The 25,669-nt window shown below is 58.7% G+C and overlaps 1 protein-coding gene across 2 annotated transcripts in view; it reads right to left on the reverse strand.

Annotated features, from left to right (window-relative positions):
* Positions 1-9,054: 9,054 nt before the first annotated feature.
* TAFA5 (TAFA chemokine like family member 5) overlaps positions 9,055-25,669 on the reverse strand; it is a 34,457-nt gene continuing 17,842 nt past the window's right edge. The window contains exons 1-4 of one of the 2 annotated variants that reach the window (XM_049771731.1): positions 20,140-20,244; positions 12,931-13,080; positions 10,880-11,007; positions 9,055-9,192 (exon numbers count right to left, since the gene is read on the reverse strand). In XM_049771731.1, coding sequence (XP_049627688.1) covers positions 9,184-9,192; positions 10,880-11,007; positions 12,931-13,080; positions 20,140-20,242 — 390 coding nt within the window. In that variant the 5' untranslated portion in view covers positions 20,243-20,244 and the 3' untranslated portion in view covers positions 9,055-9,183. Of the gene's footprint in view, positions 9,193-10,879; positions 11,008-12,930; positions 13,081-20,139; positions 20,245-25,669 lie in introns of those variants that run through there. The other variant, XM_049771730.1, reaches the window with a different exon arrangement.

A 25,669-nucleotide genomic window follows, 5' to 3' on the forward strand; every position in this document is an offset into this window, starting at 1 on the left:
TAGGGGTTTGTCATTGATCCCTGGGCTTCTCTAATAAAAGGATTGAGACATTTTGTCAGAATCTTGCCCACAAGGCTCCCGTGGACTCCAGCATGGAGGTTCTCACAGAGCTGTTTCCTTCATGTGACTCTTCCAAAGTCACATTTCACATGGCCCACGGGCACATTCCGCATGGTACATGGCACATCCCATATGGTCCACAGGCATGTTAGCACAAGGAAGACCCCATGTAAGTACCAGAGGAGCAGAGCCAGGCCTTGGGACTTGGGGAGAGGGGATTCGGAGGGATGGGGCAAGGCTGTGGACTGAACTGGAGTGCCGGGTCTCTGCTCTGCCCCTTGGACACTCACATGCAGTCTCGTACCCTCCACTGAGCTCCGGAGGAGGGAGAAGGAGACTTCTAGCCAACTTGCATAGGAAAATGCCAATGGAAGAAGATTTGGGGGGGCTTCCAGAAAACCCTCAGAACATTCCAGAAAATGAGCAAAGAAAGATCGAGTCGGGGCACCGGGAAACTTTGCAGACTCCGACTGTTTCAAGTCCACCCACGGGTCCCCCAGAGAGGGTCACCCACCTTTACGGCAACTCTTCCAGGCAGTCAATAGTGCTCTGTGTCAGTTCCGTAAAGAACCTTCCAGACAATGCCAAGTGGAAGGACGGCTTGAAGGGGTGAGGCCCCGCTTGATCCCATGCCAGAGACGACGTTAGAAGAAAAGAAGATGGAGAGGAAGCAGCTCTACCTGATGTGTGAGCACAGACGAGGACGAAAATCAATCGAATCGCCGCCCTATTACCAATTCTAATGCTGCCCCCCCCCCCCTCGCCCAAGGCCACGCCGGGCTTCTGCGGGCGCCTCAGTCATTTACCCAGCAATTACTGGGCTCTAAGTGGAAAGAGAATTTGTAAAGTTTTAACCCCTTTCTTTCTTTTTTTGATTCCTTTGCTTAAACACTGGTTACAAGGTTGTCCAGGATAAGTTTTTTTTTCTCCCTACAATGACAAAGTAGTTTGCGATTAAGTTTTAGGCAGACAATGTCCAATACCCTTCACCAGGGCACATTTCTCACCACCAGTGTTCTCGATTTTCCTCCTGTGTTTTCCTCTGGGACAATCTCTCTCTGTCTCTCTGTCTCTGTCTTAGACCCTGTGGTTACTGAGGGGTAGTATGCATATTACTTTGTCTCCTTTCCGCATCCAGTTCTTGTCCAGAGTGATCATTTCCAACTACTCTTGTCCTAGCTTTAATCCCTTTTTTTTTTTAACATTAATATATCTATTTAAGCACCATGATTACAAACATGTTTGTAGTTGGGTTTCAGTCATAAAAAGAACACCCCCCTTCACCAGTGCAACCTTCCCACCACCAATGTCCCCCATCACCCTCCTCCCCACAACCTGCCCATATTTGAGACAGGCATTCTACTTCTCTCACTCATTGACATTGTCACCATAGTTGTCAATGTAGTCATTTCTCTAACTGAACTCACCACTCTTTGTGGCAAGCTTCATACCATGGGCTGGTTTTTCCAGCCCTCATCTCTATGGTCTCCGGGTGTTATTACAATAATGTATCTTATTGTTCTTAAATCCCACAGATGAGTGAGACTATTCTCTCTCTCTCTCACTCTCTCTTTCTCTCCCACCCTGTCTTATTTCACTCAACATAATGGTTTTCATGTACATCCACATATAGGAAAATTTCATGACTTCACCTTTCCTTATGGCTGCATAATATTCCAGTGTGTAGATGTACCACAGTTTTTTAGCCACTCATCTCTTTTTGGGCATCTGGTTAACACCTTTCTATAATTTTTTTTTGGGCCACACCTGGTGACACTCAGGGGTTACTCCTGGGTATGCACTCAGAAATCACTCCTGACTTGGGGGACCATATGGGATGTGGGGGCCATATGGGATGTGGGGGGATCAAACAGCAGTCTGTCCTAGGTTAGTGCATGCAAGGGAAATGTCCTACCACTTGTGCCACCCCACCAGCCCCCTGGTTAACCCATTTCTTGGTCAAGTTCTGAGAAGTCTCTGAGAGAGAGGAGACCTTTCTTCACCTGCTAAAGCCAATAAAGATCTCACCTAGGGATAACACTTCTCCACACGGGACATCTTAAAATCGGGTACCATGCCAATGCTAGAGAGTTAGATGGTCAAAATAAACACAGAGGGGCCGAAGCAATAGCACAGTGGTGGTGGTGGGGTATATGCTTTGCATATGGGTGACCCAGGTTTGATCCCCGGCATCCCATAGGGTCTCCTGAGCCTACCAGGAGCAATTTCTCAGCGCAGAACCAGGAGTAACCCCTGAGCACCACCATCAGTGGCCCCCAAACAAAAATAAACTTATGATAGACTCAAGGTGGGAAATACATAAAGGAACACTAGTGACGTGACTACCAGATGAGGTCATTGGATACCCAGACATTTCCTGAAGTTTCTCCATCTAAACCCCAATGGAATAAAACCTCAGGCTCACAGGCCAGCTGAGGAGAAAGAGCAGATAGGGCCAAGGGAGGACGAGAAGCTTGGAACAAAGACAAGTTAGTCTTGGGCTGACATTGGTAAAGTCTCACCAGACACAAGTGTCCAGTCCCTGAGCTGTGCTCAGGGAGGTGCTAGCAGCCAGTGTCAGGCTGTCCCATGGCTGAGTCAGGGTCTGTAAAGGCACAAAGTCACTGTGTCATGGACCAGCTGAGAATATTGGTTCAAGAGACCCCATGGGGGGCAGAAGGGGTCGGACAAAGGGGGCAGGGCCACCCTCAGGCTCCTGGGAAGAAGGTCACCTTTGGGCTCCTAGGGAGAAGGTCATCCTTGGGCTCCTGGGGAGGTCACTTCTTAGGTTTCTGGGGTTAAGGTCACCCTTGGGCTTTTGGGGGAGAAGGTCACTTTTGGATTCTTGGGGAAAAAGTTCACCCAAGAGCCCAAGGGAGAAGGTCACCCCTCGGGTTCCCCAGGAATGCTAAGATGGAGCAGAATTGACCTCACAGAAGCAGGAAGAGAGCGTCTAGAATATTCTGCAACAGTGGCCATGCTGGGATGCCACTCTCAGGACACAAGGACTGTGCTAATGTTCCCTCGAGGCCTAGACAGAGGGAGCCCAACATGGACAAACAGAAGACTCGGTGTCGTTGGCCACCTGTGAAGGGCCGTTGGTTCCACACTCACCGGGCCGGCTGTGGGGCCTGACTCAGGCTCTTAGGACTGGCCGGGGAACCGCGAGGTGGCAGTGCCTCTCTGTGTTAGGTGGGCAGGGGCTTCGGTGACAGCGGCCCTGAGATGGTCCCTCCCTGCAGTGCCTGAGCAGGGATGGCAGCTCCTCTGACTGAACCCAGGAGGGAATGAGGGGAGAGGCAGCTGAGTTTGGAGACCAACCGAAGTCTGTGTCAGGAAATGATCATTACATGTGTGTGTGTGTGTGTGTGTGTGTGAGGCTTGAGAGGGAATTTGGAGGCATGTGTGTGTTGGTGTGTGTGTGGATGTGTGGTGTGTGCACATGGGAGAGTCCGTGTGTATGAGTGTGAATGTGTGCATATGAGTGTCTGTCAATATGTATGTGTGAGTGTTCGTGTGTAACGTGAATGTGTGCCAGTGTGTGAGCGTACATGTAAGCGTCTGTGTATGATGGCATGTGTCAGTGTGTGGGTTTGAGCATGTATATGTGTGTATATGTATGCGTGTGTTGCATGCTCTGGGCTGGATTCAGGCTGCCACTGTGGCCTGTCATGGGTCCAGAGACACTGGTGCTTGTCCCAGAGCCGGCCCAGAGCCACAACAGAATTCTCCCATGGAAGGAGCCGGGAGGGCTGGACTCCGCCTGGAGGAGTGAACCACGTCAGAAGCCCCGTCACTGTGTAAGAGCTCTAGGAGTGCTCCCGGAGCACAGAACCAGGAGTCCATCCCAAGCGTGCCTGGGTGTGGTCTCCCCCCCACTCCCTGTAAGAGAGAGCTAAGCCTGTTACAAAGGCAAGATCTGGCTCCATGGTGCTCCATGCATGGTGTTCCATGGTGCACCTGCGTGGCTTTCCTGTACAGTGCTCTTGGGAGAGGCCAGGGCTCATCGCAGGCAGAGGGCAAGAGAGGAGGCAGAGCAGGAAACCCAGTGTCCACGGTGCGAAGAGCAGGGGGCCTGTTAGTGACGCTGACCAATGTTCTAGTCAGCGCCCGGATCCACTGTCATCCATACTCTGGTCAGAGTGCTCCTCCCTTTGAGCACTGATGAATGAGCCATGGAGCCTCCCTTTATGGATGGCACAGTGTCCCACATACAGGGATATGACTGTATGCATAGAAAACACACCCTCGCCTGCCCCTCACCAACTATTCTATCCAATGGTCCGGAATGTTTTAGAAGTGCACACCACTCTTCAAGGGAGGCCCCGAGATGGCCTCTCCTGACTGCGCCATTTGGGGGCCATCCCGGAGACCCCACCCCTGTGAGTGGCTGTCTGTGTCCTTGCTCTACCGGGCTTGGCTTCTGTGTCACCGTGTGTTAGCCATGAGGTCCACTTAGTGTGTGCGAGTGTTTCAGTATGTGTGAGTGTGAGGAATGGCTCAACATGTGAACATATGAATCAGTTAGAACACACATGAACATACATGCCGATGCAGGAACACATGTGAATGTAAACGTATCTGTCAGTGTGTGAAAGTGTATGTAAGAGTGTGAGTTGTACCTCAGTGAGCATGGCCATGTGTGCAGGTCTAAATCTGTACATCAATTTACAAATATGTGTCAAGGTGTGAGTAGAAACATGTGCAAACATGCATGTGGATGTGTAAGTATGAACATGTGTGGGTGTAAACACATGTTGGGGTGTATGAATATGTGCCAACGTGTGAGTGTAAAACATGCAAGAGAATGTCCGTCGGTTTGGGGTTCATGTGTGCCTACATGTGAGTGAACAAAACATATATGTTGAGGTGTGATCATGTATGAGTGTGAGTGTGAGCGTGCCCGATGCTGGCCGTGCAGGATCCCCCCCCCCCCATTTCCTGCTGTGTAGCCCATTTTCTGTCTCTGCTTCCTTTTCTCTGTCTTCTGAGGTCGTGATTTTTACTAAACCATTAATCTCACTCTAAAATGTTTAGTCAAATCTCTGGCTGTTTCCTCATGATTATGCTGCGGGTCATATCTTGAAATCGGGGTGCCGGGGAGGCAGATTCTCATTATTTCTGGGTCATGTGCGGGCAGGTGCCAGTAATGGGATTTTTTGGGTTTGTTTTGTTTTTGGGTCACACCGGGCGGTTCTTGGAGGTTATTCCTGGCTCTGAGCTCAGAAGTTACTCCTGGCAGGGCTCAGGGGACCCTCTGAGACAGCAGCTTAGAAGGCAAATACCCTCACCACTGTATTATCACTCCGGCCTGGGGGATTTTTATTATTTCTGGGGTCATATCATAGGACCAGGGTCCCGGAAGGTGATCCTCATCATCTCTGCAGCCCCTCCGAGGTGACCTGGACCGTCCTGGGCTAGTACCCTCACTGCCCCTCAGGCCAGCCCAAGGCTCTTCGGACCTCTCAGCAAGGGAGGGAACAGCTAGGAGAGTGGTGCCTGGCATGTGCCCAGCCCTGGGCAGTCCTGGGCAGCACATGGCCCCTGAGCAGGGAGGGCCCAGGTAACCTCAGCACCTGGGGGGCCTGGGACCCCGAGAAAAGCTTCTAGAGGGCCTTCTTGGGGACATGAACACCCCCACTGACCAGGGGGCCCTGCCTGTCCCTCCCAAAGCCTCATTGTGCCCCAAAGGGAATTTCCTGGGGTCCCTCCTGCCCTGTGGTGCAGGGGGTTCTGGGAAACTTCTTCCATCGCCTCCCCTGCCCCTCCTGCTTCCTCTCCTCCTGTACCCCCTCTCTCTCATCTCCCCTTCCCTTTTCCCTCTGCCTTCCCTCCCTTCTCCCCTCTCCTCCTCTGCAGCCTTCACCTTAGTTTGTCTCCCCTTCTTCTCTCTCCACCCCTCCCCTCCCTCTTCTCCCTGCTCTGCCTGAGGCCTGGTGGGTGCTGGCGTGAACTGAGGAGTGGCACAGGCGCAGGAAACAAACATGGCTCAGCTGTTCTGTGGCCCTGGGCACTGAGGAGGAGATGGTCCAGGCGCAGCCCAGCTCAGCCCAGGGCGTCCCTGATGGCGGAAGATGGTGCTGGCACAGTCATAACCCACAACAACTCTGCCAGTGGGCATCCGTGCCCAGGCTTGGAGGGGGGTTTGGTTGGGGTGGGGACAGTGAGGCAGCAGCCAAGTCTGAGACACCCTGCTTCGGGAACCCACAGGAGACACTTTTTTTGGCCGGGGTCAGACGGGGTTCAGGCTGAACGGGCATCTGGAGGTAGGCCTGGGGGCCATGGGCAGCCCTTTCCAGCACCCCTGAATGGCACATGGGGTGACAATGAGAATGAGCATATGTACATACGTGTGAGAAATCACAGGCAGGTACAGAGACTATAAATATGCGGAAACATGGACATGGTAATGCCAAGCACACACAAAGCACATGTGCAAACACGGCACAGTACACACGGATGTACAAGCATGAACACACGTGAACACGTGTGTGCCTTGTGTGTCCTGTGCCTGTGTTCATAGTGTGGGTGTGCACGGGACATCTGTAAATGTATGAGTGACACACCTGTGCGCAAATGGCCACCACACTCCTACATACACAAGTGAACACATGGCTTTGGATCTATATCCATGCTTACATGCATGGTCATGCCCACATGATGCATGCATACATGTGTCTGCCACAAGGTTACACTTGGGCATGGATCTGTACACGCAGGTAGCATGTGCTCACACATGTGTCATATATCTACTTGGGTATGCCCAACATCTAATCATGTGATCACAACATACCTACATGCCCACACATGTAGTTCTGTGTCCACGTACATGCACCCAAGTACACAATGCCCACACACTCGTGAGCACGCTCGTGAACACACGCCTGTTCAGGCACACACATTCTTGTGGGCAGTGTTCATGAGTCCACCCCCAGCCCCTATTCACCCGAGATCGGGGCCCCTCCTGGCTCTGGGCAGGGCTCCTGTTCGGAGGGATCTTCTGCAGCTCCCAAGACCACCGTGGATGACCTGCCCCTGCCCCTGCCCCAAAGACCACTCAGGCTTTCTTGGGATGTCTCTCCAATGGGGTCTCTTCTGGGAGCCCGGTGTGTTGGGGTAGGGGCTGATGCTGCAGCTGGTCTTGGGGGACACGGTCCGGGGAAGGGGTACCCCAGCCTCTCCCTTCATGGGCGCTGGGGGCATCTCTGGCCGCAAGACACAGGGCAGCTGTGTGTGCAGAAGGGGGTGCCCATGGGTGGGGCCAGGTCCAGAGTAGCCCAGGGCAGCATCCCCAAGAAAATAATGTCCGGGGGGCCAGAGGCACCGTCTTGCCATCGGGAGAGAGGCTGATGGCAGGTTCTGGGGACAGGACAGGGAGGTGGGTCTGAGGGGACAGTGGGGGTGCCCAGCCCTCCCCCGCATCCACCCATGGCCCACGCAGCCCACAGAAGCGTTGCTTACCAAAGGATTGTTTTCTTTATTTCCATAATTTAGCTGAGTGAACACAAAATCGAGTACCGTCAAACAAGGAAAAAAATGCTGTGACATCTCGGAGCTCCCGGGCCGTCCAACTCGACGTCCAGTCAGGCAGGGGCGGACGGGATTGAGGGACTGGGGCCGGGCTGCACGGGGCCGCTGTCGGCCCCAACACTCACCTCGCTCAGGGCCTGGGGGCTGGAGGGGGTTAAATCCTCATGGACCGTGAAGGGACGAAAATGCCTTTTCTCTCCTACCTTTCGCTATGGGTTGCTGTGAGCTTCTATATGGTTATTTTTACTTCTGTTTAGTAGCGTGTGGCTAGCGCGGAACTCGGGTGAACTGGCTCCTCGGTTCACTGGCACAGTCTCGGGGACCCCGTCACTGTCAGCTGCTCGTTGGGCTGGAGAGTCCCCGCCAGCCGGCCATCATCTCCTGCTCTGGGGCCTGAGGCTCACTGCTGGGCTTCTGGAACCTTCCAACATGGAGACAGGCTCTGGGACCATCCGGTGGGGAAGAAGGGACGGGCTGCAGGTGAAGCGGGCCAGGAGACAAAATCCATCGGAAGAGGCGCGGTGGGGTGTCCCCTTGAGGCTGACCATGGGCTGGGGAGGGGGCGCCCCAGTCCCGAATCGGCAGCTGACACGGTAGGCCCCACAGAAGACACCCTGGCGCAGTCCTCAGCTCGCTGCCCGAGTCCTGGCCCGACATGCCTCTCTCCAAGGCCCAGCAGCCAGTGTTCCATTGTGCCCGCCCAAGAACCTTCTGGAACCTTCTGGAACCTCTCGAAACCTTCTGAAACCTTCCGGAAACTCCGGATCGTATCACTCCCCCGCCTCCCACCTCGCTTCAGCACAGCTAGACTACCACATTAATTGTTAAATAGGATTTTCTACAAATATACAACATATAAAAACTGTTAAATATATAACTTTAGGCTTTGCAAAATACATTTAATGAGCTCTTTCAAACAAGATTACTTGAGTTTTCTTTGATTTGCTTTCTGAGCTAAATGGTGTATCGGATGAGGGGTCACAGGCCACCCAACATGCTCTGACGAGAAGGGGATTATCCAACTATCGGAGATGGTGCTGGAGAGGAGGTGTGCGGGGCTGGTTAAGACGGAGTTTAGTACCATGGGGTCCTGCGGGCAGCTCCGTGCGGGGCCCCCTCCAGCCGTGAGCTCGGGCCCCGCACGTCCGTCCAGTGTTCCAGGGCCCGGGGCGTCTGCTGGGCCCGTCCGCCGTGCCCCACAGGGCCGCCCGCATGTCTCTGCCCCGAGCTCCTGGCGGACCCGGGAGGAGCCGGGCAGCGTGGAGACAAGATTTGCTCTTTGGTCTATGGAGTGTTCCAGAAGGAAAAGAAAACAGCCGTCATCCGGGCAGGGCAGGCCACGGGGAAAGCCGGTCCTTCCCCAGGCCCTGGCTTTCTCGTCCTCCGGGGTCCTTGCGCCCAAGGTCCGGCTCCTGGGATGCTTGGCGCTGTGTCCCCCGAGTCTCCGCTGGACCCCTCGACGCAGCCGGGTGCTGAGCTCGAGGAGGTACAATGTCTGTGGAGGGCAGAGGCAGCGGCGGGTGGGCGAGGACGAGGGACTCCAGGACGTGGCCGGAATGTGGCCTCTCCGGGGGCCCTGAGGGGCTGTGTGTGTCAGGAGACCTGCAGGATAGCGAGAGGAGGAGTGAGCCTCAGGGACACACTCCCACGTCTAACTCAGTCCTGTTTCCCACCTGTCATCGCCCATCCCCCCCCCCCCCATGTTCCTCCAGGCAGACAGGTTTGTGGTCTGACCCACAGACCAGCTCTGCTTTCTGGGAGCCTTAGTTTCCCTGGCCTGACGCAGACGGTGGCTCACGGGGGGGTGGGGGGGTGCCGGTGCTCCTTGTATCCATGCAGCCTTGTCTCTGCGATTTATAGTCTCGGGAATTATAGTCAAAATGTGGGGTATGAGGGACCTGGGGGAGCCCCTGGCCTAGACTCAGAATTCAGTGCTCTCATGCATGTTTGTTTCTGTAACCTGGGTCCTGAGGCTCGTGAACTCCCACCAAGCCCGGAAAGCCCCATTTCTGAAGATTTGGAGACCCCTGGAGAGAAATACTCGGGCGTGGGGTCAGTGGCGGATGTCGGACTCCCTGGCACCTCGAGCCTTTCATGGCTGCTGTGGAAATGTGTGTGGAGGGTCCATGGCTCCCTACTGTGGCTGGAGGCCCCACCGTGGGTAGGTTGAACTTTCTGCTCTGTGGCTGGTAGGGCCCGGGTGCGTGGATGATATGCAGGTTGAGTGGACTCCGGGAAATGGCTCTGCCCTGTTTCCGGCATTCAGAAGGTCTAGGCAGGAGCTTGTGCGTCCTGTGGGCCAGGCACACCCGTCCTGCCCGACTCTGTGCCCCTTGTCAGCCTAGTATGGCCCGTGTGTGCCCCTGATGCTCACCGAGGCCTGATGCCAGGATGTCTACACACCACAGACCATGTCTACACCTCAATCACACCCAAAAACACTACAGATATGTCTACATACCACAACCACACCCATACATCAAACGCCATGTCTATACCCAACCAAACCCTTACATGCCATGTCTACATCCCAACCACACCCAAAACACTACACAGGTCTACACGTCATGTCTACACCCAACCACATCCACACATACCATGTCTATACCCCAACCACACCAATACATCAAACGCCATGTCTATACCCCAACCACACCCCCCCATTACAGACCATGTTTACACACCAATTGCACACCATTCTAACCCCAACCGCACCCACATACCACGTCCACACACACCATGTCTATACACAATCACACCTACTCACTACAGACCATGTCTACACACTAATTACACACCATGTCTACACCCCAACCACACCGTCACACCACATACCACGTCTACACACCATATCTACATCCAATCACACACACTACAGACCATGTTTATACATTATGTCTACACCCCAACCACACCCACACACCACGTCTATACCCCAATTACACCCAAGCACTACAGACCATATCTACACAGCATCATGCATCATGACTACACCCCAACCACACCCCACACCATGTCTACATATCTATCACACACCATATCTACACCCCAACCACTACAGACCATGTCTACACACCAACCACCTCACACACCATGTCTACATCCCAACCACACACACACACCACAGACCATGTGTGTGTAGACACAAATCACACACCATGACTCCATACCAACCACACCCACACAACACATGCACACGCCAACCACATCCACACAGACCACTTCCATACCCTACCATGTCTACACGCCATGCCCCACCCTACCCCTTCCCCTGGCCGGAAGCACCCACCGTGGTGGTCTTGACCCTCCCTCCAGGCTGTGTACAGGTCCAGCCGGAGCGGTTGATAAGCAGGTCGCAGCCTTCGGTCTCCAGGCACGGGTGCATGGCGCACCACTGCCGGCTCCGAATGATGCGTGCTGGGGATGACAGGGAGCGACAAGGGTCAGGAGAGCGGCATGTGGGGTGGGGACACAGCCTGGCCGCAGGATCAGCCGGACCCCCTGAAACTCCCCACTGCGCAGGAAGGTCTGCCGGGTACCTACGTCCCCTCACGAGCTCCCCTGGCCACCCTCCTGGGGCAAGCTTAGCACCCCAGGACAACCAATTACAGCAGGGTGCCCCCTCTCGGATCCTGCCAGCCCTGCCTGAGCCAGCAGCAAGGACACGGGCTGGCACCTGTGCACGTGTGGGACGCATTTGCATGTCCCGTGCACACCGCAGGCCTCTGGGCACTGGCACAGGTGAGAGGTGAGATGCTAGTCTCCAGGCCGGGCACAAACCCCACCAGGGCGCTGGGCACCCAAAGGGACAAAGGCCAGGGGGTCCTGCTGGGTGGGGCCAGCCACACACGTGTGGTGTGAGCGAGTACATGTTGACACACAGGTATGGTGTGCATACCTGTACACATAGGTGCAACACCACACATACGTACATCTATGCACACATGTGAACACATGCATGTCTATGCATGTACCTCTGTGTGTGCAGAGATGTCACCGTTGGAAGGTCCTGGAGGATTAGAGGCAGCAACAAGAAGCAGCCCAGGATCTGAAGGACCCCACAGCACAGGGCAGGGGCCATCTCCCCTTCCCTGCCCCACCTGGCAAGACCCTGTGAGCTGAGCCTGCAGTAACCCCAGTGTCTGGAGACCCCCACTCTGGGGTGCAGCCCCTTACCCGCCAGCCCTAGTTTGGGGGGCTTTCCAACAGCCAGAGGCTGCATGTGTCCCACCGTGGCTCCAAAAAGCATGGGAGTTCCCACTAGTCAGGGCTGCCAGACACTGGGGGGGAGGCGATCCGTGGCTTTTATCAGGGTGACCTTAGGAAGCTGGAGGATCCTGCAGCCCCTCCCTGTGCAAACACACCTGCCTACCTCGGGCAGAGATTTACGTAAAGATTTGCTGCGAGAAGGTGCCCCAGGGAGAACGACGGACCCCTCTGGGCCTCACGCCTGCTCCCCTCAGTTGAGCGGGGCGTGGTCCTGCGTTCTGCAGCCCCCGGGTCCCCCGCCACTAGGCCTGGGAACTGAGAACCCAACTCCATCCAGAAGGTGTCAAAATTCTCTCTCAGCTTTTTCGGCAGCATCATTCAGCAGGCACCATTGGGATAATCATTTTTTCTTTAAATAGTTTCGGTCAAATGTATTAACTCTCATGACAGTTTTGATGAGCATGATTCACAGGGGACACAGATAGCACCCCCCGACCCGATGTCCGGTGACCGGGTTAGACAGCGGGGCTGTGACAATGTTGGCGAGGGGGCAGGCCACTCGGCTGACCCCACAGCTCTGTGCCAGCCTCAAGATGGGAAACAGGTGCCCACTCTACCCCCACACCCACACCCACAGTGGCTGCATTCAGGACTGCCCGTCACTCTGGGCAAATGAACGGTGGATGACCGCCCACACCCTTGTTGCCTGACCGGATAGAACATGGAGGGAGGAAGCAGGCCGATCGGGCTCAGGGCAGAGGAGCTCAATCACACTGGTACCTCTGTGCCAGCCACTCGCCCAGGCCCACAGGAGGGCAGCACGAGTGGGCATGTTGTGTCCAGTCAGTCGTGAAAGATTCTCAGCCCATTTCTGCCCACGCAGGGCTACAAGGAGGCGGGTCGCCCTGGGAGGAAGCGTCACCAGCCCCGCACAGTCACTCGGAGCCTGTGCCAACCCTGTGCCAACGTGGTGGGCACAGGGACCAGGCGACCATGCATACAACATGGCACACAGGGCTGCAGAGTCCTGCCTCTCAAATGCTGACGGCCCCTGTACCCCCATTGCCACTGCAGCTCAATGTTCCCCCCAAGCCCCTCAAGGTCCAGGGCACTGCTCTGGGAGGCACTTACCGTCCACGCAGGCAGGCCGGGCCCTGGTGGTGCCGGCGATCTGACCCTTCCTGCAGGCACAACGTGCTGTCTGCCGGGCGATCGTCCTCCGAGGCTGGCTGCTGTCCCGGTCCAGAGTGACGATCTCACAGGTGCCCGCGGCCAGCTGACCTGCAGGGACAGCAAGTGGTTGAGTGAGGTCGAGGCCAGCCCATGGGCAAGAAGCCCAGGACCCCCAAATAGGAGCAAGACACCCCAGAACCCTTATATGTGGCAAGGCTCCCTGGAACCCCCAAATAGGAGCACAGACTCCCCCAAGTCCTCATTTACAGGCAGATAAACCTCATATGAGCAGGACACCCCCGAACCCCTGTATAGCAAGATTCCCTGGAACCCCCGTACATAGGCACAGATACCCCAGGACCCCAATATATGAGTAGAGACACCAGGAACCCATATATATAGGCGCAGACACCCCAAAACCCTGAAGGGTGCTGGCCCTTCACTGAGGCAGGGAAGAGGTGGGGGTGATGGGGTCCCCCACGTCCCTCCATTCTCTGGGCTGAAGGCAGGTGGGAGCTTGCCTAGAGGTGCTGGCGCCGGGTGAGGGGCTTGTGGACTTGGGGGCAGCACAGGAGGCCTTGGCACTGCTAGCTGGAGCCGCTCAATTATCCTGCTAATGTGCCCATTAACGAGGCCCTGGCGCCCTGTGTCCACCGAGCTGGGCCGGGCAGGAGTACCGTTGGCACCTCGTAAAGATGGCAATTACACAAACTGGGGGTGGGGGGACAGGGGGCAAAGGTCAGGAGAGGCACAACACGGCTGTTGCCCACTCGGGGAGCAAGGAACCCCGGGCAGGAGAGGGCAGCGTGAAGACAGAGGGAGAAGGGCATGCAGGAGCATGAACTCAATTTCTCACTCACTCATTCATTCACTCATCCATTTACTCATTCACTCAGTCGTTCACTGCTTCAGTCACTCATTCACTCACTCACTCATTCATTCACTCACTCATTCATTCACTCACTCACTCATTCATTGATCCACTCACTAATCCATTCGTCCATCCACTCATTCATTGATCCACGCACTCACTCATCGATTCACTCACTCACTCATTGATCCACTCATCCATCCACTTAATAAGCCACTAACTCATCTATTCACTCATTAATTCACTCACTTACCCACTTACTCATTCACTAATTCACTCATCCATCCACTCATTAATTTACTCACTCATTTTCACTCATTCATTAATTCACATGTTCATGTTTCACACACTCATCCACTCACTTACCCACATACTTACCCCATTCACCCACCCACTTATCACCCAAGCACTCAACCATTACTCCCACTCACCCCTTCCCTGCTCTCTCACCCCCACCCGCCGGCATTTTGCAATGCAGGCTCTCATCAGCAGGTCCAGCAGCAGGCGAGCACAGGCCCTGCCCAGCTGCCACCCACAAGACCCTATAGCCCAGTCCAGAAACACACAGGCCTGTGTGGGACACCCCCATGGAGTTTCCCTACACCCCCAGGAACGCCAGACACCACTGTGCCTGCCACACAGAGGGGACCCCACTGTTCGATGTGGCCTTGTCAGGGCTCCTTACAGCAGGGCTCACTCATGAATGGGCATGTGGTCTGGTCCAGGCTGACCTGCACTGATCTCAGTCAGAACCTTCCAGAGCCTGGTTCTCGTGTGGGCAGGTCACTCTGCTATAGGACTGGTTGGAGCGGGGACAGGAAAGACTGATGGTACCCAGGAGTGGCCAGGAGGGACGCTCTCCTCTCCCTTCCTACAGCCACCTCAGGGGCGCAGAATGGGGGTGTGGAGTCGGGGATAGGAGGGCAGTGGGTCTCCTGGGGGCCCTGAGCCAGCCACACCCCTGCATGGAGAATCCACAGGCCCCCAGTCCTCACCAGGACACATGGAGAACACAGGCTATGCTGGTCCTGGAGCTGGGCCCCCCTTTCCAGCACCCAGAGAAGTCAACCCTTCTCTTCTCAGGACACCAGCCGAGCTGGCCCTTAAGAACACACTTCCCACAGCACCCCCACATCCCAGCATGCCACCACAGACAGCGGGCACAGTGAGGGCACATGGCAAGGATACAGTGTCCTGGGGCTGCTGGCAAAGCCACCCACCATGCCAGGGATCTGGGCAGCTCTGCAAGCAGGTGCATCTGGGAGAGTGGGTGGATCTATGTGAGCGGGTGGATCTATCTGAGTTGGGGGAGCCGGTGGATTCCGGGGGAGCCGGGAGAGCAGGTGGATCTGAACAGGTTCCCAGGAGGACCCCAGGCGACTGCTCCCCTCTGTGGGCTGGTGTCCCCTGATTCAACTTGTCTCCAAGGTGAAGTCAGTCAGGACAGGAACCTGCACACAGCACCGACCGCAAGGGGACCTAGCACCTAGAACACAGTACCCCATGGGAATCTAGTACCCAGAGCACAGTACCCCATGGGGACCTAGCACCCATAGTACAGTACCCCATAGGGACCCAGCACTCAGAGCACAGCACCCTGTGAGTACCCAACACTGCCTACCTGCCCCCTCCTAGACGTACTCTGTATCCCACCCTGTGCCCAGCTCCCCATCGCCGCCCTACCCCAGGCTGGACTCAGGGGCAGAGACGCCAGGACAGGGGGAAGCATCTGTTCAGCCTGGCCCCTGACTGTTTCCTACCCACATTGGCAACAGTGCCTCCTGCTGGGGGACAGATGGAGCACGGGGAGCCCAGGACAGAGCCCTGCACATCAACAGAAATCAACGGGGCTCAGGGCACATGGGGGTTCAGCAGGGAAGGGGCACATGAGGACAGGGTTGAAAGGGGGTGCTACCCAGCCACAGGGGCCCAGGATGGCCTCTTCCTGCAGGACAGCGGATGGAGGACCCCAGGCACCCCTGGGCCCGTCAGCAGCTGTTGTGGTGGCGGCCTCTTTGAGGCCCGAGTGTTCCGTGTCTGTGTCCAGCCCCTCCGGTTCTTGACGGAACGAAGCAGCAGCAACGCAAAGAGCTAAAAATACCCGTGGGAGAGCCGGGGTGCAGGCAGAGCCATCCAGCCTCCGTGCAGCCGGGCACAGACAGGGGCCCAGGGCTGTGCCACACACACAAGCTAGCAAGGGGAGGGCAGCAGCTGGAGAAGAATTGCTGTGAGGACCCCCAAGACCTGACAGATGCATCGACCAGCCTGGGACCCCATATCCCGGCTCGAGACCCGTGCTCCTGCCTGATAGCCCAGCCTGCACCAGGCACAGTGGGGACCCCACAGAGCTGCCCCCAGGCTCAGCTCCAGCCCCTCCTGGCTCTGCCCCATCCAGCACAAACCAACATGCTCTAGAAGATTCTTGATGAGGGGACCCCCCCCCCCCCCCCGCGCTTAAGCCTGCATAGACCAATGGGAGTACTACAGGCCTGCAGGAGAGGTGGGCAGTGTCCTCCCCCTGCGGGTATAGACGGCGGGACACCCCCAAAACAGGCAAATCTGTGGCAAGTGGCCCAAGGTCCCATCCAGAGAGCCAGGGCTGGGGAGGTGGGGGGGTCCCCTAGAGAGGAGAGACAGTGGGGCTGTGGAGCCCCAGAATTCAGAGGTACATGGGCTGTGACATCATACATGGGGACAGGGCACTGACATCAACCTTGGGTACAGAGCTGTGATGTCACACACAGGCATGGGACCATGATGTCACACATGGGGACAGCGCTGTGACATCACACATGGGAGATGGGGCTGTGACATCGCACACAGGGGCTCTCATCTGAGAACCCTGCCATGGGTTGAGCATGGTCCCTGACTTTCACACGAGCCGACAAGGCCTCAGGGTCCTGTCTGTGTCTGTGCGCCCCCTTCTCACTCAGAGGGAGGTCGACCTGCGGGGATGCTGTGTGTCTGGGGGTTCCGGTGGCTCCAGTTTCGTGCCCTCAGCTGCAAATGGCCCATCGGTAGCAGCTGGCCCAGGGCTGTGTGGACCGTGGGCACCTGCTGCCTGCCCTGGTTCTGTGAGGAGGCCCCACCTGGGTCCTGCCCCCCAAAGGCTTCGGGGTCCTGGTGAACCTGCTGTGTGGTTGGGGCAGGGGGCTGGATCCCCAAGCACCCCAAAACTACCTTGCAGACTGACTCACGGCTAGATAGGAGGGGCCAGCAGTCTCCCACGTGCTGGGACCCTCACCTGGGTCGGACTGCTTGTGCTCCCCTTCCCTCCAGTGAAGAGGAGGAGGAGGAGACGAGGGTCCCGGGGCCCAATGATCCTTCCTGCCTCCACCTGCAGCGGCTTCTGATTCTAGGGCGTCTAGCATTCTCAGACACAGGGGAGAGGGGGCTACAAGGGACAGGAGGGAGTGCAGGCAGGGGAGAGGCTGCGGGGTGGGGAGCTGGACCTCCGGCCACACCTGCCCCTGCTCCCCAGCTCCCCCTCACTGCAGCCGGAATGGTGGAAGCTTCTGGAACACCAGCCCTACAGGCATTAGACCTGGGCTCAGGCAGGGTAAGGCCACATGGGTCCTCCTGATCGGCCATGCATGTGCATGCGTGTGGCATGTCTTCCGTGGACCTGTCTACAGCTGTGTGGTGTGTCTGATGTATGAGGCTCTGCCCGAGGGCTGCAGTGTTGGGCCACGTCCTGATCTGAGAGAGATAAGCCTGGGGAAGGACTGAACCCCCAGGCACCATGGGGCAGTCCCAGGGGTACAGATGCCAGATCTAGGACCCCCATCAGTCTCCCAGTGCAGGGAAGGGCAGAGGCTCTCCCCAAGGACCTGGCTCCAAAGAGATGGAGAAGTGGGACCGTGGGGACGTGAGGATGTTGTGTGGCTGTGCTCACTTGTGCACACAGTCATGTGCATTCACACTCTTGCACACACACAAACACATACACCTATTAGTGTGGACATGCACTACAGGCCCCTGTCTTGCCTGGCCCCCGAGCACTGCAGGCTGCAGCCCCCCTGAGACCCCCACAGGACATGGAGGGTCGGGCCTGGGTCAAGCCACACACGTGGGGCTCAGCAGGCCCGAAGAGTGCAGGGTTGGTGTGAAACTTGGGGACCCCCAGAGGAGCGCCCCCACAGCCCAGAGACTTGGGAGGGACGTCAGCGGTCAGCGGGGCCTGCAGCCTCTTCTCGGCATCAGGGCTCACACGGGCACCGCCCAGCAGCACACTGGCAGGGCCTGTCCCCAAGGTGAAGGGGGACGCTCATACCCAGCGCAGCTCAAATGACTCCCCGGTAACCCCACCCTCCAGAGTCCTCAGGCCATGCAGACTCGTGCCCAGATGGTTCTGGCACACAGCACAGTCGTGCCAGCTGCCCCCCTGTCCGGACACTCGGCTGCTCCCAAGGTATCTTGGCCCCCCAGGTGCCCGTGTGCCCAGCTCCTCGAGGGCTGGACAGGGTCTTTGTACTCAGCAGGGTTGCCTGGGAGGAGCCGAGCTGGGCCCTACACCTTGATGTGTCCTGAGCTCGGATGCAGACCACGTTGGGTCCTGGGGGACAATCAAAGTACCCCCCAGGCTTTGGCCCCCATCAGTTCCCAGCCTGAAGCACAGCTGAGCCTGCAAGGCTGCAAGGCTCAGATGCAGGACATGGGATGCGTGTCCAGGGACAGGGGCACCGTCTACACTGGGGGCTCAGCCCGGCACCCAGAGGGGCAACTGTCCCCTCAAAAGGAAGCATCTGGAGCAGTTGTACAAAGGCCCCTGGGCCCCTGTGCGGCTCACAACAAGGGCCCAAGGGGGCGGCCTCAGGGGTGGGGTGACCCCAAGTCTGCATACCCAGAGGCGGCTGGAAAACAGGCTTTCTGTGTGCCCCATTCTTTACCCCCGAAAAACCCCAGATTCGCGGAAATGGCGCTTTCCCACTTGGGCAGACAACAAGTGGCAATTGTCAGCCGCCCGCCCGCACCCTCCATCCGTGCCAGCACGCTGGGTGGGGGTGGAGTGGGGGGCCAGAGCCGGAGCCCCAGTTACCCGGGAGTGGCGGGGGCGGGGTGGGGGCACAGAGGCCGGGCTGGTGCTGACCTTGCGGGCAGCGGGGACAAAGGGTGCGGCTGTGGGTGCTGAGAGAGGCCCCACCGGGGAGCCCCGGAAGCTCTCCAAGAAGAAGCAGCCGGAGGCACCCCACTAGCTAGCTGTACGGGAATCCAGTGTCCGAGCCGAGCGGGTGGACTCCGAGACCTCAGGGGCGGACACTGTAGCACATGAGAGCGGGAAGGGGGACGGGGACCCCCGGGGATGGGGGGCTGAGGCAGCCCGAGCGCCTCTGGAGCCCACCGGCCCCGCGCAAAGCCCCGCAACGCCACGCCAGCCAGACAAACAGCAAGCAGAGACCACAGGTCTCGCTCCACCTTGAGCTCTGGCCACTGCTCGCCTGGACCCCGAAGCGGGAGGGAAGCCAGCAGCGGCGGCAGGAGGAGCCCCCCTCCAGCAAAGGGCCTGCGCCCCCCTCCCCTACCTGCTCCCCGGAAAGCAGCAGCTTCAGTTAATTAGGCAGCAGAGCGGGGAACGTGGCCAGTCCAATCGTTCCTTTGCAGGAACCGAGCTAATGAGGATCTGGCGGCTCCAAGGGCCACTCGCTGCCCTCTCCTCCCGCGCCTGCGAGCCCGGCGGGGGGCAAGCACTTGGGGGGGGGGGACAGGAGGAGAAAGAGGAGGAGGAGGAGGAAGAGGAAGAGGAGACCTTCCCCCAAAACACACAGACACACACACACACACCCGGCCTGGCTGTGCCCAGCAGACCCAGCAACCAGCCGAGCGCCTGCTGACTGTGCCAGGCCCAGCTCCAGGGGGGCAGAGAGCAGGAGAGAGAGGGACCCCCGGAACAGGGAGTTTCCGAGCGCGCATCGGGCTGCGCTGGGGTGCAAGGGGCCCCTTCCTGGCCTGGGGTGCGGAGACTCCGTCCACATCCTCCAGCCCGGTGGCCAAAGTCCCGCTCAGCGCGAGCGTCCCCTCCGACATTCCGGGCGCTGCGGGAGGGACGCGAGACGGGGCCCGGGGTCCCGGGGGTCCCCGACTCCGGACGCGCGCCGGGGAGCGGGCACCACGCAGCGCAGCGCCTCGCCTCGCCGCGCCGCGCCGCGCAGGCCTGTCCCCGGGCTCGGGCCGGCCCTCGCCACGCGTCCCCGAGCCCCCGAGCGCGGGGGGCACCGCGGCGCGCGGCTGCCCTCTACCGAGGCCGCGGGAGCCCTGCGGGGCCGGGGCGCGGGTGGGGGCGGGCGGCCGTACGGTACCTTCTCGCAGGAACTGCGCGTGCAGAAGCAGGACCAGGACGCAGCAGAGCGCGGCCCCCGCGCCCGCCCAGAGCGCCCGCGCCAGCGGCATCGGCACCGGCATCGGCGTCGGCATCGGCATCGGCATCGCGGGGCCGCCTCGGTCCAGCCGCCGCCGCCGCCGCCGCGACTGGGCGGCCGATCGGGGGGCGCTGGTGTCCCCCGGGGCGGGGCCGGGGGCGGGGGCGGCGGGCCGGGCCGGGGCTCAGCGCAGACGCTCGGGCCGCGGCGGCCCCTCGGCCACCAGCAGCGGCGGCAGCGGCAGCGGCAGCGCGGGCGCCCGGGCGCGGGGAGGCGGCCGCCGCGGCCCCATGAAGCAGGCGGCAGGCCCCGGGCGCGCCGGAGGGTCTCGGCCGCCGCCCCCCGCGGTCGCTCGGCTCGGCGCCGGGGCTCAGGGGGCCGCGCCAACGCCAACGCCAACGCCAACGCCGCCGACGCCGCGCGCCGCGCTCCGGGCCGGGGAGGCGCGCGGGGCGCGGGGCCGCCGCTCCATGGTGGCCGCTGCGCCCCGCGCGGGGCCGGTGTCCACTCCGATCGCTCGCTCGCTCGCTCGCCCGCGGCCCGGCGGCGCCGACAGGTGGGGCCCCGCGGCCCGGTGCGCCCTCGCCGCTGCGCCCGCCCGCCCGGACCGCCGCCGCCTGCCCGCGCCGCCCGCCGCCGATGCGCACTGGGCCGAGGCGCGCTCGGGGACCCCGGGGACCCCCGGCTCCGCCCGGCAGCGCCCCCGCCTGGCTGGCGCACCCGAGGAGGGTCAGGCGGGGCGGCCGGGCCGGCCGGATCGGCGGCGGCGGGTCGGGCTCCACCTAGGTGCGCAGCGGCCGCACTGCAGAGCCGAGGGGCGCCCAGCCCCCAGCGCAGACTCCCCGGGGTGGCGGCGGCTGCGCGCGCGCGAGGACGCCGGCGCAGGGGGCTGGCCCGCGGGCCGGGGGGCTCTGGGACCCGCCGCGGGGGTCCCCGAACCCGGCGCCGGGGCGAGGGCCCAGATCAGAGGCTGGGGCTGGGGGACACCCCCCAAGCGGACGCCCTCACCACCACCCCCGGCCAGGGTCCTGGGGGTCCCACTGCCTTGGAGACCGGGCAGGTGCCCTGCGGAGTCGCCGGCGCCCAGGGAGCCAGGCCCGGGGCAGTTGGGCGAGACCCGAGTTCAGACTCACTCGCAGACAGACACCCACTCCAGAGGCCCGGGACCCGGTGGGCGCCCCGAGTGGCTCCCCGTGGCGCGCGGTGTGGGTCGGGGGCGGCGCAGGGGCTCCAGGGTTCTGCCAAGAGGGGTCTTCGCAGCTCGCGGCCCACCCCTCAGCTCTGCGCGCTCACCCAAGGGTCCGGTCCGGGGAGGCCACGCAGAGCTGCTCAGAGGTCACGGGACACGCGGCAGTGCCCTCCGCCAGCCACAGCCAGGACGCACCGCTCAGACACGCACACAACCCTACCTGCCCCGGGACCAAGAGGAGTCGGGGCCTCGGGAGGCCTGAGGGGACACCCCTCGCCTCTGAACCCCGTCTCTTCGACCCTTCCCCTTTGCGCCCCCCACAAGGAGCTCCCAGTCACATACCCCAAGGGGTGACCTTTGCCAAGGTCGCCCTGGGTCCCGGACCCAGGGCCCCAAGGTCACCTGCTGTGGTCACACCGGCGCAGAGAGCCGCCGTGCAAAATCCAGACACGCCTTGAACCCCAGCTTTCAGAAACGGACTCGGGGGTCCCAAGAGTAGCCTTTTCTCTCTCTCAGTGGAAGCAAAGGTCCTGGGGATGGTCAGAGGCACCTGCAGGCCCCAGGAGCAAGCAGGAGTTGAGAGAAGGGGCTCACCAAAGGGGGTGTGGCGCTAGGCCCACAGCACAATCTACACCTGATCCAGCTCCCCAGCACATGGGGACACGCCCCCACAATGAGACCACGTCTCATCACACCAGCACACCAGCACACCAGCGCAGGAGACCACAACCCCAGTGCATGAGACCAGGCCCCCAGCCCGTGCTCCATGCCTCCGGCTCACCTGACTGAGAACCGGTTCGGGACGGGAGCTGAGCCGGGCATGACGCTTGCCACCCGGGAAGGATCCAGGGGCCCAGCTAGGAAGCTGAGATGTGGCGGGTGTTGTGGGGTGTCCCTGGGGATGTGGTATGGGGGGACTCCAGAAAGAACTTCCTCTTCCTTGGAACTGCCCAGGCCTGGGCAAACCAGGCACCCTAGAGCTTGAGGCCTGGGCTGTGGCCAGTTGGGCTGCAGGAAGGAGTTGAGGCGGGGGAGGGACAGGCCACTGGATGATACAGGCAAGGGTCGAGATGTCCCCGGGAGGAATTGATTGGCATCCCCTGGTGGAGAGATGAGGGCGCTGCAGCAGGGCAGAAGCTGAGCTGGGACCAGAACTCGTGTGTGTGTGTGTGTGTGTGTGTGTGTGTGTGTGTGTGTGTGTTGTGACGTGTGTGTGTGTTGTGACGTGCAGTGGGGCAGAAGCTGAGCTCTGTGTGTGTGTGTTGTGACGTGTGTGTGTGTTGTGACGTGCAGTGGGGCAGAAGCTGAGCTGGGACCAGAACTGTATGTGTGTGTGTGTGTGTGTGTGTGTGTGTGTGTTGTGACGTGCAGCGGGGCAGAAGCTGAGCTGGGACCAGAACTCTGTGTGTGTGTGTGTGTGTTCTGACGTGTGTGTGACATGTGTGTGTGTTGTGACGTGCAGCGGGGCAGAAGCTGAGCTGGGACCAGAACTCTGTGTGTGTGTATGTGTGTTCTGACGTGTGTGTGACATGTGTATGTGTTGTGACGTGTGTGTGACATGTGTGTGTATGACCGACCAGAACTCTGTGTGTGTGTGACCTTTGCCCTGTCAGAACTGTGTGGGTGTGTGGTGTCACCTTTGCCCTGGCGTCCACTGGACGGAGGGTCCAGACCAGAGACTCTTCCCGGGGGAAGCAGAACCCCCTGAAATTTCCCCAGGTCCAAAGCCAGTTCATACACAGGAGTGCAGCCATGCATGTCATATACATGCACAGGAATCCCAATACAGGACACACGTGTGTCCAGCAGTCTGACCCGTGTAGCCACCTGGGTCACCTCTGCCTCCAGCCCGCCACGTCCTCCCCAACAAAGCCTGTGACTGCCAGAGCCGGGGCCGCCTCCTGTGCCATGGAAGCTGGTCCATGGCATGGCTGCAGCTGCCTACTGGGCCTGGCCATCGGCACCCCCAGAACAGCAAAGGGCAGAGGCATCACGGGGGTGGGGGCGGTTGTGGGCTGCCCTGAGCCCTTTAGCTGGTTCCCGTGGGGCTGTCTGCTGTCTTTCCTGCTGGAAAATATTCACTCAAAATAAAACCCTTCCAAAGAACGGGGAGTCTCTGCTTTCCATCTGTCTCTCCCAGGGGAGCCAGGTGGGTCACGCATGGGGTAGCAGGCTGTGGGAATTTGGGGTGTCCCCAAGGCCTTGGGGATGTGCCGAGGGGCAGTGGGACTGGCCCTTCTCAGGGAAAAGACGCAGGAACGGCAGTTTTGTGGGTGTTGCGTTTATAGCCACTCAGCCCTGAATCTGGGGCCCCACTGCCTGGCACCCCACAGTGTGTCAGTGCCCACTTGGCAAGAGCTGCAGTACAGACCCTGAAGCCTCAGGGAGGGCAGCTGGGAGGAATGAATGCATCCTGGGAAATGGGAGTCTACTGTCACCCCACATACAACTCCATTTGTCATACACACCCACCCTCCATCCATCCTCCATATTCCTGGCCAGCCTTGGCCTGTCCATCCGCTTGTCCCTATGTCCCTCCATTCACCCTTACACACCCTCATTCCCCAACTCATTGTGTGCAAAAATCCATGATTCATTCACCAGCTACCTGAGCAGTCACCAGTCCCGCCAGCCATTCATCCACCCCATCTTCTGTCCACCATCCACCTGCCATCTAGTCATCCATTCACCATCCATCCAACGACTGAGTACCCACAGTTCATTCAAACTCATTTGTCCACCCACCACACATTTCTAGAGTATGTCATCCATCCGTCCATCTCTGCATCCATCCATCCATTCATCCGTTATCCATCCACCATCTATCCCTGCATTCATCCATCCATCCACCCATCTATCCAGCTGCCATCTAGTCATCCACAGGTCTATCCATCCACCCTTCCTTCCCTCTATCAATCCATTTAACCATCCATCCATCCACCCACTCATCCATCCATCCTTCCCTCCCTCCATCTATTCACACACCTACCCACCCTCCTCTTCACCTACCCCTCCTTTCCACCTCTCCCTCTGCCCATCCCCCACCAAACATCATTCATCCAACCATCCTTTCATTTACCCCCACCACCATTTTCCCTCCCACCCCTTCACTTGTCCCTCCATATACCTATCCCTTTCCTCATCAAATCATCCACCATTCATCATCCATCCATCATCGGTTCAACTATCCATCTACTCATCCGTCATTCACCTTTCATTCATCCATCCTCCATCCACCCATAATCCATCATCCTTCAGCCCATCCATCCATCTACCTATCCACCCATTCTTCCCTCCATCCATCCACTCACCCATCCCTCTTTTCCTCCCTCTACCCACCCACCCACTATCCATTATTTATCCAACCATCTTTTCGTCTACCCCACTGTCATTTTCCTTCTCACCCCTCCATTTGTGCCTCCATATATCTATCCCTTTCCTCATCTAATCATTCACCATTCATCCATGATCAGTTCAGCCATCCATCTACTCATCTGTCATCTACCATCCATCCATCCATCCCCCATTCACCCATAACCCATCATCCACCAGTCCATCCATTCATCAATCTACCTATTCACCCATTCACCCACCCACACATCCCTCCTTCCTTCCCTCCACCCACCCACCCACACACCCACTATCCATCATTTATCTAACCATCCTTCTTTTCTTTTCTTTCTTTTGGGGGGGCACACCTGGTGGTGCTAAGGGGATACTCCAGGTTCTGTGCTCAGAAATCGCTCCTGGCTATGGGACCATATGGGAAGCCAGGGATCAAACCTGTGTCTGTACTGGGTTGACCGCGTACAAGGCAAATGTCCTACCACTGTGCTATTATTCCAGCCCCCCAACCATCCTTCCATCTATTCCCTGCCACCATTTTCTCTCCCACCCCTCCTTTCAGGCCTCTATACATTTATCCCTTTGCTCTATCTAATCATTCACCATTCATCATCCATCAACCATCCATCATCGGTTCACTTTTCCATCTATTCATCCATCATTCACCAACCATCCATCCATCCATCCACCCATCCATCACCCATCCATCCATCATCAGTTCACCCATCCATCTTCTCATCCATCATTCGCCATCCGTCCATCATCCATCATCCATCCATGCACCATCCACCTCCCACCCGCCTTCCATCCATCATTCGTCTGTCCACCATCTGTGCCTCCATCTGAGCGTCTGTCTGTCGGTCTCCCAACTGTGTCTGGTTTTGGTCCAGGGAGCAGTGTTCACTTGCTGCCCAGAGCCCCCAATATCCTGGCAGA

This window comes from Suncus etruscus, chromosome 4 (assembly GCF_024139225.1).
Source record: "Suncus etruscus isolate mSunEtr1 chromosome 4, mSunEtr1.pri.cur, whole genome shotgun sequence".
Taxonomy (NCBI): domain Eukaryota; kingdom Metazoa; phylum Chordata; class Mammalia; order Eulipotyphla; family Soricidae; genus Suncus; species Suncus etruscus.